The sequence below is a fragment of the Rhinatrema bivittatum genome, chromosome 8 (assembly GCF_901001135.1).
Source record: "Rhinatrema bivittatum chromosome 8, aRhiBiv1.1, whole genome shotgun sequence".
In the NCBI taxonomy this organism is placed as follows: Eukaryota; Metazoa; Chordata; class Amphibia; order Gymnophiona; family Rhinatrematidae; genus Rhinatrema; species Rhinatrema bivittatum.
This window is the reverse complement of record NC_042622.1, coordinates 98332721-98347028: the sequence shown is the minus strand read 5'-3', so window position 1 is coordinate 98347028 and position 14308 is coordinate 98332721. Positions and strand designations below refer to the sequence as shown.

General features: G+C 42.7%; 1 protein-coding gene across 1 annotated transcript in view; it reads left to right on the top strand.

Annotated features, from left to right (window-relative positions):
• Positions 1-14308, top strand: part of KCNT1 (potassium sodium-activated channel subfamily T member 1) — a 470292-nt gene that overhangs the window by 340048 nt on the left and 115936 nt on the right. The window contains 2 exon segments of the mRNA XM_029613498.1: positions 1041-1149; positions 2369-2518. Coding sequence (XP_029469358.1) covers positions 1041-1149; positions 2369-2518 — 259 coding nt within the window.

Sequence of the window (14308 nt, the reverse complement as noted above, 5' to 3'; positions counted from 1 at the left end):
CTTATCCGGATAAGTTCAAATTTCTCTGTCTATGTAGCGGCAAAGGTGCTGCTTAGCTGCTAAGTCAGAATTTAACTGGATAAGTGTGCGCAAATGATATACCCACGTATTTGTACTTCAGATTTTGAAGGGATACGCAAGTAGATTTTACTCACATTATTTAGATTCATTTGCCCCCGTGAATTGACTTTTACACGTGTAAGTCAGGGGATTTTCTAACGTGTGCAGCAAAGAAACAGCCAGTTTTACCAGTTCGTCCAGTCCAACTGTTTCTCATGAAGACTCTCATTACTTTTCACCCTGAAGTCCCTCCATTTCACACAGATCCCCCACCCAGTCATTTTTTCACTTTTAAGATGTTTACAATCACTTACTCCTGATATTGAGCAGGACTATATATACATAAGAAAGATGCCACATAATATATGTGTAAATTGCTTATAAAATAGCAGCTTTCTCATGTAGATATTAGCCCCTCCCTGGAACCCTCCTGGTCTGCCCCTTTTTTACATGTGTGAATTTACTCACAGCCCCTGATTTATGCGTGCATTTTGAGGTTTCTAAAATAGCATAAACTCAAGTATATACTATTTTACATGTGCAAGTGCTATTTTTATGCATGCAACGTTTGAAAATTCACTTTTAATTTTTGTTGACTGGCATGCCAAAACATTGTTTACAAATTTTATTGCATAATCTCCGTAGACAGTAACACATCAGCAAAAACTGGTATTTGACTTGTGCTGATTTTGTCTAACTTCCTGTTCCCGTCTTGCTTGTCTTGAAGCTTTTCTGTTCAAGGCATAGAAATTCGTTAAGCAAAGGTAGCTAATCCATCACAAGAAATGTGTGTAACATACAAAGGAGTAAAGTGAAAGCAAGTGTAAAGTCAGAGGCCAGATAAAGTTTGCAGTATTGAAGCAGGAAAGGGAAATGGTTGCAGATGGGCCATGTAGTCGTTACATATCATCTCGTTTCGTATTCTGTGTTTTCTGCAAAATTGTGACTGCTATTTTCTCCTTTGGTATTTTGGAGTACAGATCATGTTGTATGTGAGGAGGAATTTAAATATGCCATGCTAGCCTTGAACTGTGTCTGCCCAGCCACCTCTACCCTTATTACTCTTCTGGTCCATACATCCAGGGGACAGTAAGTATGTTTTTATGGACTGTATTTGCAGGATTGACGAGCTTCTACCTGTTTATAGCTCTGTATTATTTGCAATAAAAGATTAGGCTACAAATTGGGAGGGCACTTTAGATGCCAGGTCAAATCGCCCTCTGTCTAACCTTTGACAAGTCACTTTATAGCAACTTCCTGTAATGAATGGGGTAATCATAAACTATACAGGTGAATTTTAAAGGCTCTAAGCAAGTCAAAGCCGGGAGATATATTTGTATATTTGCCCAGTGCATGCTGCGAGGATTTTAAGAGGTGCCTGGGTACATGCGTGTCTCCTGGTACGCGAGTAAAATTTGTTTTCCATAAAAGGGGCGAGACATGGGCGTGGTCTGGGCAGGGCATGGATGTTCCAGGAAATAAGAATGAAACCAGGGTATAAGTATTTACGCACACCAGCGCATGATGGGGTCCCTATCCATGTAACTTTATTTCTGCTATGGACGGTGTGTAAGTCATGAAACAAAAAAACTAGTCTAGTCAGCGGGGTTTTAAGGGTCGGGGCTAATAGGGTAAAAGGGAGGCAAGTTAGCAAGGGGGTTAGGAAGTCCTCTCCTTTACTGGGGAGAACTAGGAACAAACTGGGGGAACAGGTAATTGCATTGGCGAGTGCATATCTACTAAAATTCCCCCCACTTACACGATCGAGATGGCATTTGTACACAGATGCGCACATCAGTGTAAAATTGTGCATACATGTATGCGCATATAGCCGATTTTATACCATGTGTGCATATATGCGTGTATGTTATAAAATTGCAGCACCCATGTATGCATGTGCTCCTGCACACGGGTCTTAAAATTCACCTTCATAAAATTTAACACTGTTTTTTTTCTTCTCTCTGCTTAATAGACTTTTTGTTCAGCATGGTTGTCAGAAATTTGTTGCCATGTCACCTACCCCAGATGTGGCTGTGCGCATGTTTCTGAAGTGCTTCTTTTAGATTATAAAGCAAGAAATTGTTGTTCTTATAGCACTTGTAATTGTGCCAGTGATTAAACCATTTCTCAACTCTCAACAATTGTTCTGTTAACAATAGAGTGCACTGCTTATGGTGATTATTTTGGGACATGATGATAGAATATAGTCAGATGCTATTTATTAAGAATATAACCAGAGCCCTGTTATTAAGAATAAGATAACCATTTCTGGCTTGTACAAGTAGATTTCTGTTGCTTGTGGTTGCAGAGAAGGCCAACAGTCTCCAGAGCAGTGGCAGAGGATGTACGGCCGTTGCTCAGGAAATGAAGTCTACCACATCCGAATGGGAGACAGCAAATTTTTCATGGAGCATGAAGGGAAAAGCTTCACCTATGCTGCTTTCCATGCACATAAAAAGTGAGAATACTGTTTGGGCTGAAATTTTCAAAAAATTGCACAAAACTTGAATGTTTAAAAGCTCTTTCATGCATCTAACTATCCTAATCATTTTATTTATGACTTTATTCTAAATGGGTGGCCCAGTTAGCATGGTTTTCCTTTAAAAAACTGACTTCTCTTTTTTTCTGTCTGAAAATGTGTGTTTAAGTAGAGGATGGGAGAAGGGATTTTAATCACAAATATACTCTTCTTTTTATGTGCCAAGCATTGTACACATAATTTTGAATTTAAACACACAGCTGTACACCTAGGTTCCTCCCATATCTCACCACAAAGCTTTTTAATAATCCATGATTACCAAAATTAGTGAGGCTGTTGTCCAAAATATCCAGCCACCCTGCGCTCATTGGCATTCGGGTTTTAATAAATGTTTATTACAAAAAGATTTACATTATTTTATTTTATTTTTTTTTTACAGTTGGATTTGGTCTTAGTAAACCCAGAAGCATTAGGAAATCAAGAAAGTAATTTAAATGTTTTGTCATGGGGCCAATAACTTAACTAATGATAAAGTGAAAAGATCCCCTGTATGTCATTCAATGCTGCTTAATGACCATTCATAATAGGCACTACCGACCAAACCCAGGCAAGTAGGACTTGAGATGCCGTCATGTAATTTGCCTATTGTATTCCCCACTGTTGCAGTCATAAACGAAACATGGACTGTCGGGGCTACTGATGGTGGACAGCGAAGGATTCAAGTGCTGCAGCTAAGTTCATTTTATATGCATAAAAAATTATAAAAACTATACATAAAAAAACAGAACACAAAAATAGAACACAGAATTCACATTATTAAGTTCACTGCTTGACCAATGATTAAATAGAAGGCAAAAAAGGCTGTGTTTGGCCAGTTGTGCCTATTATGAATGGTTATTAAGCAGCATTGAATGACATACACGGGATCTTTTTACCAGTTTTCTAGCGTGTAGCCAGATGGACTCAGGACCAATGGGTTATGTTCCCCTGCTATCAGATGGAGACAGAGTCAGATTTCAAAGCTGATGTCACCCTACATACACCCCTGCAGTGACCTCAGCCCTCCAGTATTTTCTGACTCCAGCAGATGGTGGATGTACCTCTCCCTACTTCTTGGAAGGAGAAATTCTACTTTCTATATTGAAGGAAATTCAGCCCCGCTCTCCTGTGGTGATACCTAATGGTCCCTCCCCATTTGAGAATTCCTGAGGTGATTTCCAAGATCCCTCAGAGGTGTGCCTTGGTCTGGTAGCCGGTTCCCGGTGTGGACTTTGCTACTTTAGCAGCTGAAAAGCACCGGGTACAGGAAGTCAAACGCGGCAGTGATGCCAAAGCCCTATCCCCCTGCAGCCGGAGACCGTCTCTGCACTTAGCCGGTAAGCGCTGAGCCCAGGTAAGTAACAAAAAAAAAAAAAAAAGAAGATGATGATTTACCTCCCAATTCAGAGATGTTTGGAGAGGTTTTAGTAAGACTTCCTCTGGTCTCCTTGCTCGATGCGCCATACCAACATCATTCCCGATCCCATTGGGGTAAGGGGAAGTGGGCTTTCGAGCAGGTTGAGCAGTCCCCCGGTAGGCTAGGCCCCACTTTAGGCTTAGTCAGAACACCGCATGGTAGGCCGCGGCGGCACCATCTTACGCACGTCTTTGTGCGTGCCATATTGTCTTCCATAGAATGTCGGTATGCGCAGTGCGTCAGCTCTGCGCACGTGCCATGTGCATAAAGAAATGCGCGTACATAACCGCACAACTTACTAAACTCAGAACACAGGAAAAGCCTGGCGCACAGGCTGTGTGTGCGCCTCGCCATGTCCTGCCTAGGCGCTCAAAATCTGTGCACATACATTTTTAAGCGCAAGCCGATAGGATGCACGTTACTGTCGCCAATGGCACTGCCAACCAAGAAAACTAAGCACCTTGCTCTCTGCAACTCTTGCCATATTAGAGCCTCTCAGTCTGACCTGGACTCCAACTTATGTCGGCGCTGTGAGGAAACCCAAAGGGAATTGACCTCCTTGGACTTTGCTAAGCCAGGCTCCTCCCATTCGGATGATGGGTTTGTCACTGCCTTAACTGGAAGTATGCTGGACTTTAGTATCCCCTTGATGGTTTCATCCGTGGGAGAGGGAACTTCAACTGGCCCACTCCAGTACCTCCTGGATTAGGCATGGACCCGGTGGCCTTTTCCTGGATGGAGTTTTTCCAAGGACTACAAGCCTTCGTGCAGGCACAGTCTACTGCCTCTCTTGTCCCAGTTCAGATGGAACCATAGCTGGTGGCCCCTCCCTCTCCCGTTCCTACCGGCATGCCCCGAGGTATGCCTTGCCTTAGCAAGGGTATTCCTGGTAGGGACTAGACAGCACAGACAAAGAGGAGGATACAGATTCCTTGGGAGATGGGGAAATTCCCCCAGGTTAGAAGTGTATTGGACCATGTTACAGTTTTTCCATAGAAACGAATTGCCGACCTTGGTTTCCCACACCCTGAAGATGCTGGGAGTCCCTTGGGTGGACTCTATGACGAAATCAAAGAAGAATCCCATTCTGATTTCCCTGCGGAAGGCCTCCTGCTACTTTCCAGTGATGGATGCCATCCAGGAGTTTATTGATCTGGAATGGGATGCCCTAGAAGCAAGTTTCAAAGGAGGCCGAGCATTGGAAGCTCTATACCCTCTGGACCCAGCTGTAAGGGAATATTTGCATTTTTCTAAAGTGTATGAACTGGTCTGTGCCATCTCTAAATGAACAACTATCCCAGTGGAAGGAGGAGCAACCTTAAAAGATGCACATGAAAGAAGAATTGAGTATCTTTAAACAAGCATTTGACGCTGTAGCAATGACCTTACAGATCGCCTCTTGTTGAGCTCTGGTGGCTCATTCGTGTCTAGTCTCTCCGGAGATTGATGACTGGGGTCAATTCTGGAGCGGTTATGGAGCCCGCTGCCACCTTTTTAGCAGGCGCAGGCTCTAATTTAGTCCATACTTTGACCAGAGGAGTGGCCTCAGTGGAGGCGGCCAGACGACGGCTATGGATGCGGAACTGGTCAGCTGACGCAATCTCCAAAGCTAATCTTACAACAATGTCCTTTAAAGGATCACTCCTATTCGGGAGTGAGTTGGAAAAGCTGGCCAGTAAATGGGGTGAGTCTCCAGTTCCCTGGTTACCGGAAGATAAGAGAAAGCAGCCACAGCCTATGAGGGATCATTCCAGGGGTTCCCAGCATTTTCACCCCTATAGAAATTTGACATTTCAGAGATCTCGACCACTTAGGAGGTCCCAGTCCTTTCATACCTAATAGCCTAGGAGAGGGGCAGGTTCAAGTTCAATCTCATCCCGAAACCCACAATTAAATTGTACATACCTACCATCGGGATGAGGAGATAGGGGGTCGTCTGTCTCTCTTTTACCAATGGTGGGTCGAGATTACTTCAGATAAATGGGTACTGGAAGTCATTCAAGAAGGATATGCACTGGAATTCCAAAGCACTCCTCAGGACATATTCATGAAGTCTCCTTGCCACTCACAGCACAAGAAGCAGGCAGTGGAGATTACACTTCAAGACTCCATAGGATGAGGGCAGTAGTTCCAGTATCTATGCCTCAGGTAAATATGAGGGATTATTTCATTTATTTTGTCATACCCAAGAAGAAAGTTTCCTTTCGCCCCATCCTGGATTTCAAGAGCATCAACAGCCACTTGCGAGTAACTCATTTTCGCATGGAAACTTACACTCTGTGATAATGGCCGTACAACCAGGAGAGTTTCTAACCTCCCTGGATCTATCCAAGACCTACCTACATATTCCAATCCGGCAAGAACACAGTTTCCTACACTTTGCGGTGCTGGGTTGTCATTATTAGTTTCAGGCATTACCCTTTAGCTTAGCCACCACCCCCAGAACCTTCTCCATGATCGTGGTTGTCATGGCAGCAGCATTAAGAAAAGAAGGAATCCTGGACGATTGGCTGATCTGGGCCAAGTCTGTGGAAGAGAGCCTCCAGGTAACCAACAGGGTGATCTCTCTGTTACAGGAACTCGGCTGGGTAATAAACTTCACCAAGAGCAGCCTTAAACCTTCCCAGTCCTTGGAGTATGGGAATCCAGTTTGATACCAGGCGGGGCAAAGTCTTTCTTCCATCCACACGGATACAGGAGTTGATGTGCCAGGTGCGTCATCTGGTGAAAATGGTATGCCCGATAGTGTGGCGCTATCTCCAAGTTCTCGGGTTGATGGCAGCAACCCTAGAAGTAGTGCCATGGGCGAGGGCACACAAGTGTCCTCTTCATTGCTCTCTGCTATCATGTTGGAAACCACAGTCTCAAGACTGTTCGGTTCATCTCCACCTACCAATGATGCTGTCACCTCTGGTTACAGGAAGCTCATCTGAACAGGAGTGTGACCCTGTCCTCCCCGGACTGGCTGGTTCTCACAACAGATGTGAGTCTCCTGGGCTGGGGAGCTCACTGTTAGGAGCTGAGAGACCAGGAATGGTGGACAGAAGAGGTGCTCTGGAACATCAATCATCTGGAGGCCCAGGGAGTCAGACTGGCATGTTTATAGTTCAGCCACAGACTACAGGGCCAGGCGGTCCATGTGATGTCAGATAACTCAATGACGGTAGCCTATATCAACCGCCAGGGAGGAACCAAGAGCCAACAAGTGTCACAGGAGATAGATCTCCTGATGGAGTGGGTGGAAGTACATCTACAGATGATCTCAGCCTCCTACATTGCAGGAAAAGACAACATCAGAGCAGACTTTCTAATCAGAGAGAGTCTTGATCCAGGAGAGTGGGGATTGTCGGCCAAAGTGTTTCAACTGATAGTAGATCATTGGGGCCTTCCATCAGTCGACCTGCTGGTTGCATCCCACAATGCAAAGGTTCCTCAATTCATCAGTTGCAGAAGAGATCCGTGGTCCCTGGGAATTGACACACTAATCCAGATCTGGCCGGAAGACAAACTGTAATACGCCTTCCCTCCATGGCTCCTGCTGGGCAGGGTCATTCGCAGAATCGAATGCCACAGGGGACTAATCCTACTAGTAGCTCTGGATTGGCCCAGGCATCCGTGGTATGCGGAGATGTGGTGGGGAATCCCCTGCACCTCCCAGTGCTCAGGAACCTGTTACAGCAGGGATCAGTTCTTCACAAGGATACAACTCAATTCTGTCTTACGCTCTGGCCCTTGAGAGGGCTCGCCTGATGAAGTGAGGGTATTCTGCAGTGGTAATTGTCAGTTAGTTCTGCGCTCAGAAGTTCTCCACGTCTCTAGAGTGTGTGTGAGTCTGGAAGGTATTTGAGGCCTGATGCGAGGAGCGTGGTGGCAAATCTCAGGCGGTCAAAGTCCCACTTATTCTGGAATTTTTGCAGGACAGTTTGAATAAAGGTTTGGCCCTTAACTCCTTGAAGGTGCAAATAGCGGCTCTCACTTGTTTCAAGGGTAAGGTGAATGGGGCCTCCCTTTCAGCCCACTCTGACCTGGCCTGTTTTCTGAAGGGACTGAAGCACCTTCGACCTCTCTTATAGTTACCGGTCCCCTTGTGCAATTTCAATTTAGTACTGGAATTCTTGGCAGATCCTTCATTTCATCAGCTGCAGAGTCTTTCTTTGTGCTTATTGACCTTGAAGACGGTGTTTCTGGTGGCTGTATAAGAACATAAGAACATAAGAAATTGCCATGCTGGGTCAGACCAAGGGTCCAACAAGCCTAGCATCCTGTTTCCAACAGAGGCCAAACCAGGCCACAAGAACCTGGCAATTACCCAAACACTAAGAAGATCCCATGCTACTGATGCAATTAATAGCAGTGGCTATTCCCTAAGTAAATTTGATTAATAGCCATTAATGGACTTCTCCTCCAAGAACTAATGCAAACCTTTTTTGAACCTAGCTACACTAACTGCACTAACCACATCCTCTGGCAACAAATTCCAGAACTTTATTGTGCATTGAGTGAAAAATAATTTTCTCCGATTAGACTTAAATGTATACTTGCTAACTTCATGGAATGCCCCCTACTCCTTCTATTATTCGAAAGTGTAAATAACCAATTCACATCTACTCATTCAAGACCTTTCATGATCTTAAAGACCTCTATCATATCCCCCCTCAGCCGTCTTTTCTCAAAGCTGAACAGCCCTAACCTCTTCAGCCTTCCCTCATAGGGGAGTTGTTCCATCCCCTTTATCATTTTGGTTGCCCTTCACTGTACCTTCTCCATCGCAACTATATCTTTTTTGAGATGTGGCAACCAGAATTGTATACAGTATTCAAGGTGTGGTCTCACCATGGAACGATATAGAGGCATTATTACATTTTCTGTTTTATTAACCATTCCCTTTATTATTTTTTTATTTTTTGGACACATCTTATAAGACTCGGAGAGCATCTTATTTATTTATTTTAAAAAAAAATGTAATTTTCACTATAAGGATAAAGGCAATATCCACTTTTCAGGTATTTGTCACTTTTTTAGTTATTTATTGCTGCTTTTACTACATTTGTTATATTTTTTAGTTATTTATTGCTACTTTTACTATATATATATATATATTTATTTTTTTTATTTTCTGTTTTCAAATTTTCACAAAATTACATCATGAAATTATTCATTAATGAAATAAGGTACATATTCTGGAATACAACATATTGTATTACAACACACAGATCTATTAGAAAATCAAATTACCTTCCATATACATTCCTAAATATAAGAATTCGGGGCAAGTAAGAAAAATGAACGAAAGTAGACATAATTAATACATATAAATAGGAATTAGGTAGGCAAGCAAAGCACTTAAACTTAGTCAGTTACTCTGCAAGGTTTTCTACGGGGTGTCCTACCAGGAAATCCCTCAATTGGATAGGGTCAAAGAAAACATAGTTATTCCCTTTATAACTTATGCAGCACTTACACGGGAATTTTAATACAAAACGGGCACCTAAATTGAGTACCCTCTGTTTCATAACTAAGAATTCCTTCCTTCGTTGTTGAGTACATTTAACTATATCGGGGTAGATCCATAATTTTGCTCCGTAAAACAAAGCTGTTCTGTTCCCAAAGAATCTCTTCATTATAAAGTTACGATCTGATAAAAAGGCAAATGATATTAACAATACTTTCCTCTCTTTGACCTCTGTCTCAATGGATAATTCCAGTATATCTGAAATATCCAGAGATGGTATATTTTCTTGTTCTTCCTGAGGGACTCTTTGAGGCATACAATATGCTCTAGTGCATACTGGAAATGCAGTTTCAGGAATTTTCAAAATTTCTTTCATATATGTTTTAAATAAATCTATTGGGGAAATTAATCTCACCACAGGGAAATTTATTACTCTCAAATTTAGCATTCTAAAACTATTTTCCAGTTTTTCCAATCTTTTTCCCATGGCACTTTCTGATTTCACCAAATTCTTTTGCACAGAGTCCATATTCTTAACATTTTCTTCCTGAAGCTTTATTTGTTCTTCCATAGTCCCAATCCTAGTAGCATTTCCTTGGGTTTTCAATTCTGTATCAGACATCGAGTGGGCAATTGACTTTAAAGCAGTGTCTATTGCTTTAAGAGCATACCACACTTTCCCAAGAGTCACATCCTCTGGTTTTCCGACATTTATATCCAATTTGGGGATTTCTTTAGCTGACTCACCCCTTTCTTGCAGCAGTGCCGGTCTGATATTCTCCGAGGTTCCATCCGTAGTTCGGGGCCTCTCCTCTCCTCTGGCCCCTCTCTCCGATGTCTCACTCGCCGGTTCTCTCTGGGGGGTGTGCATACTTGCACCTTCCTCTCCCAGGTCCCCCGAAGTAGATTCCCAAAGCGCTAAATTCAAAACGCCCTGGGGCTCTTCAGGCACAGAATCGGCTGTGCTCCTCGGACGCTCCGGCCTCACTGGCTCGCCTGGGCTTAGCGTCACATCCGGGGTCAGGGGTGAGTCTGCTCGTTCCGCAGGCTCTACACCAGCGACCAGCCCGCTTGGCGTCCCGCTTGCTCCCGCCAAGAAGCCTTCAATCCGCGGCTGAGAGGGGTCTATGCTCGGGGAACTTGTTACGATCCCGCGAACCTTCCCCTTACGTTTCGTATGGGGCATATTTTTTCCAAATTCAAATCAAGAGGAAAAACGCCGCGGAGCTCACTTCTTGGCGTCCTACCTGGCGGCCATCTTGCCCCCACTATATATTTTTATGTTCAAGATACACTATCTACATTTGTAGTTAGTTTCATGTTCACACCTCATATATCCATGTTATCATTTTATATGTTCATTTTATATGTTCATTTTAAATGTTTGTTTATTATATGTTTTTATCAGTTTTTAAAATTTATTTTAATATTATTTAATGTCATTTATTGTATGTTTTTAGCCCCTGATGCAGCCCTATTGAAAGAGGGCGAAACTCGGCTGGAGTCGGGCTCATTGCATATATTGATTCTACATAATAAATTTTTATAGATTGGACATTTGGCTGCTTATTGCGTATTTCTGCTCTCACGTCTTTTTTCTTTGTTACACTGGACGCTATTTCACTTTATACGAATATCCCTCAGGTGGAGGCATTAAGGATTGTGGAGGATGTTTTGAACTCATGTCCGGCTCCGTATCGGGTTCCCACACCCTTTCTAGTGACATTAGCAGAATTGGCCTTAACAAAAAACTTTTTTCGTTTCAAAGATACTTTTTACCAGCAGATCAAGGGGACAGCCATGGGGGCCACCATGGCCCCCAGTTTAGCATGCCTATTCGTGGCAAGATTTGAAGAATCATTTGTTTATCCATCTGAATGGTTTAACTCCGTCTTTTTATGGTTGCGGTTTATCGATGATGTTTTTCTCATTTGGCAAGGCATGGACGTACAGTTCTTTATGTTCTTAGACTGGCTTAACTCACTTCATCACAATTTACAGTTCAACTTTTGTATACATCCTCTGCGGATAGCCTTTTTGGATATTTTGATCTCGGTAAATGACGGCCATTATGTGACCACCATATACCGTAAAGAAACTGACAAACATTTTACTATCTTTTGACAGTTGTCACCCACGGGCCCTTAGGAATAATATCCCCACGGGCCAATTTTTGAGGCTCCGGAGACTCTGCTCGACTTGCGCTGAATTCTTGGATCAGGCAAATCTTATGTCTGCACGGTTTTTGTCAAGAGGTTATCCTAGAAGGGTGGTGAGAAATGCTTTCAAGCGGGCATTGTATGTAAATCGTGACTTGCTTTTTCTCCCTCAATCCCGTCCATCTGATGTTGTAAATAATTGTATTCTACCTTTCTCTATTTTGATCTTAATATAACTGATGTGGACTCTATGTGTAGTCACACGGCACCCCTTTCGTCATTCACACACCCGGTTACACAAAAAACCTTTTCTTTAAGATCTGTCTCTGATTGCACCACACATGGTGTAGTATATATTATTAAGTGTCCATGTCCTCTGTTGTATGTTGGAAAAATGTCAAGAATGGTCAAAACGCGTATGATCGAGCACTGCTCTAATATTCGGAACTCCCGAGAAAACGAACCCCTGGTGGAGCACTGGGTCCAGCACTCGCATACCATTTCTGACCTTTTCTTTTTTGTCATTGAAGTGGTCCCATGCCCCCCTCGGGGAGGAAATTATGCTGATCACCTTGGTCGGAAGGAACAAAGGTGGATCTTTTTATTAGACACCGTTATCCCTAAGGGCTTAAATCGTGAGTTAGAATGGTATTTATTTACGTGACTGACGGGTTTTGATTGACATCCATTCATCTGACTGCTAGCTGCGCTTCAGGGATGGGGGCTCTTTTGATTGGCCCCCCGGAACCACATGATCGGTTCACCTGATTTTTGCGCCAACTCTGTTTGATTCAAATACCTGTCTGCTTTGAGGTTCTATGCACTCCCTGCCATGGTTAAAAATTCCTGCACTCAGGTAGGTTGAACCTGTGTACATTTGACGTGTTCTGAGGTTTTTGTTGGCACTAAGTCCATTGTTTGGTCCCGATCCTTTTATGTTTCCTTACAGCTTTACTTGTGAAACGTTTGGTCCTTCCCGATGCAGCCCTTGGCGAAACATGGGACCGTGTCAGGGGACACTTATAAGATGTCTGTACTATAAGTCAGTGGATTTGCCGAACTAAATAATAAAAAAATGTGACTGTCTAAATCTGTCCTTTGAATCCATTTGATTGGGACTCAATGTAGGAGGTCTGCACTCTTTACTGTGGATGTAATTGAAATCTCCCATTATTATTGCACTGCCAAATTGGTTAGCTTCCCTGATTTCTCTTAGCATTTCATCATCTGTCTGACCATTTTGTCCAGGTAGACGGTAGTATACTCCTATCACTACGATCTTACCCAACACACATGGGATTTCTACCCATATAGATTCTACTGAGCATTTAGTCTCTTGTATGATCTTTATCCTGTTGGACTCTATACCCTCCTGGACATAAAATGCCAGTTGATCCTCCCTATCATTGCGATATAATTTGTACCCTGATATAGCACTGTCCCATTGGGACTAGGCAACAAATTTTCACAAACGTCATGTTATGGAAATGAAATTAGTCAATTATTATACATTTCCATGTGCTAAACACGAATGTGACTGTGAAAATGCAAAATTGGCTCTAGTTTTTTTGTAATATGCAATAATATAATTACATCTTGAATTGTATGCCAATAGTAGGAGACCTACGGTTAATACCATTTGAAAAATGAAGTCATAGACTACGTCTTAGATTTCTTTGCTTGTCTCTTGTACACCTGTTTGGGAGCATCTCTGCGGAGTGTCCAGCAGTAGTCAGCCAGCATGAATATTTCAAATGCTCACCCTTTCTGACTGGGCTTCATATAGTATACTGCTGACGTTAGCTTACTCAGCAGCAGCATGGCAGTAGAACTGCATTGCATCAGAAAATGATGTAATAAACTCTGGATGATGTGTGCATGATGGTATTATGCAATATAATGCAATATTACATCATTCTGGGCTTATTTACAGTCCTACTGGATAAATTTACATGACTAAACATAGAAAGTGAACTATATTAAATATCTTCAAAACGAGAGCCAATAAAAACTTTTCATGGTCATATTCGTGTTCAGCACATCAGGATACTACAGAGTAGGACCTTTTTAGGTCAGTAACACTTTCGTTGTTGCCCAGTGATTATCCTCCTTTCGCCAAGTCTCTGTGATGCCAATTATATCAATCTCATCATTTGCTGCTATACACTCTAACTATCCCATCTTACTTCTTAGACTTCTGGCATTGGCATACAGACATTTCAAAGTGTGGTTTTTGTTTGTATTAACAACCTGCTTTTCAGTTGTTAGGAATAATTTTTACATATAGGCACATGGACTAGGTTTGCTTTTAATGGAACCTCTCTGTTGGGATGCCCTAACTCTCCTGTTTCATTAATATCCTTCAAGGATACATTTCTCCAAACCATGCACCCCTGAGTGACTGTCGGCTTTTCACCATGGCACATCGCATCTCAGAACTGCAGTCATTGTCGTGTCGGGAGCCGTTCCTCCAGATGACTCTAGGGGTGTTACAGTTACATACTGTCCCATCCTTCTTGCCCAAAGTAGTCTCGGAGTTTCATTTGAATCAATCCATTTCATTGACATCCCTAGATAAACTCAAGGATGCGGAGGAATATCATCTCCTCTGTCATTTGGATGTCAAGAGACTTTTAGTGTGGTATCTGGAAGTCTCAGAACCAGTCCAAAAGCCTGTTTGTTTTTCATGGCGGAAGGAAGCA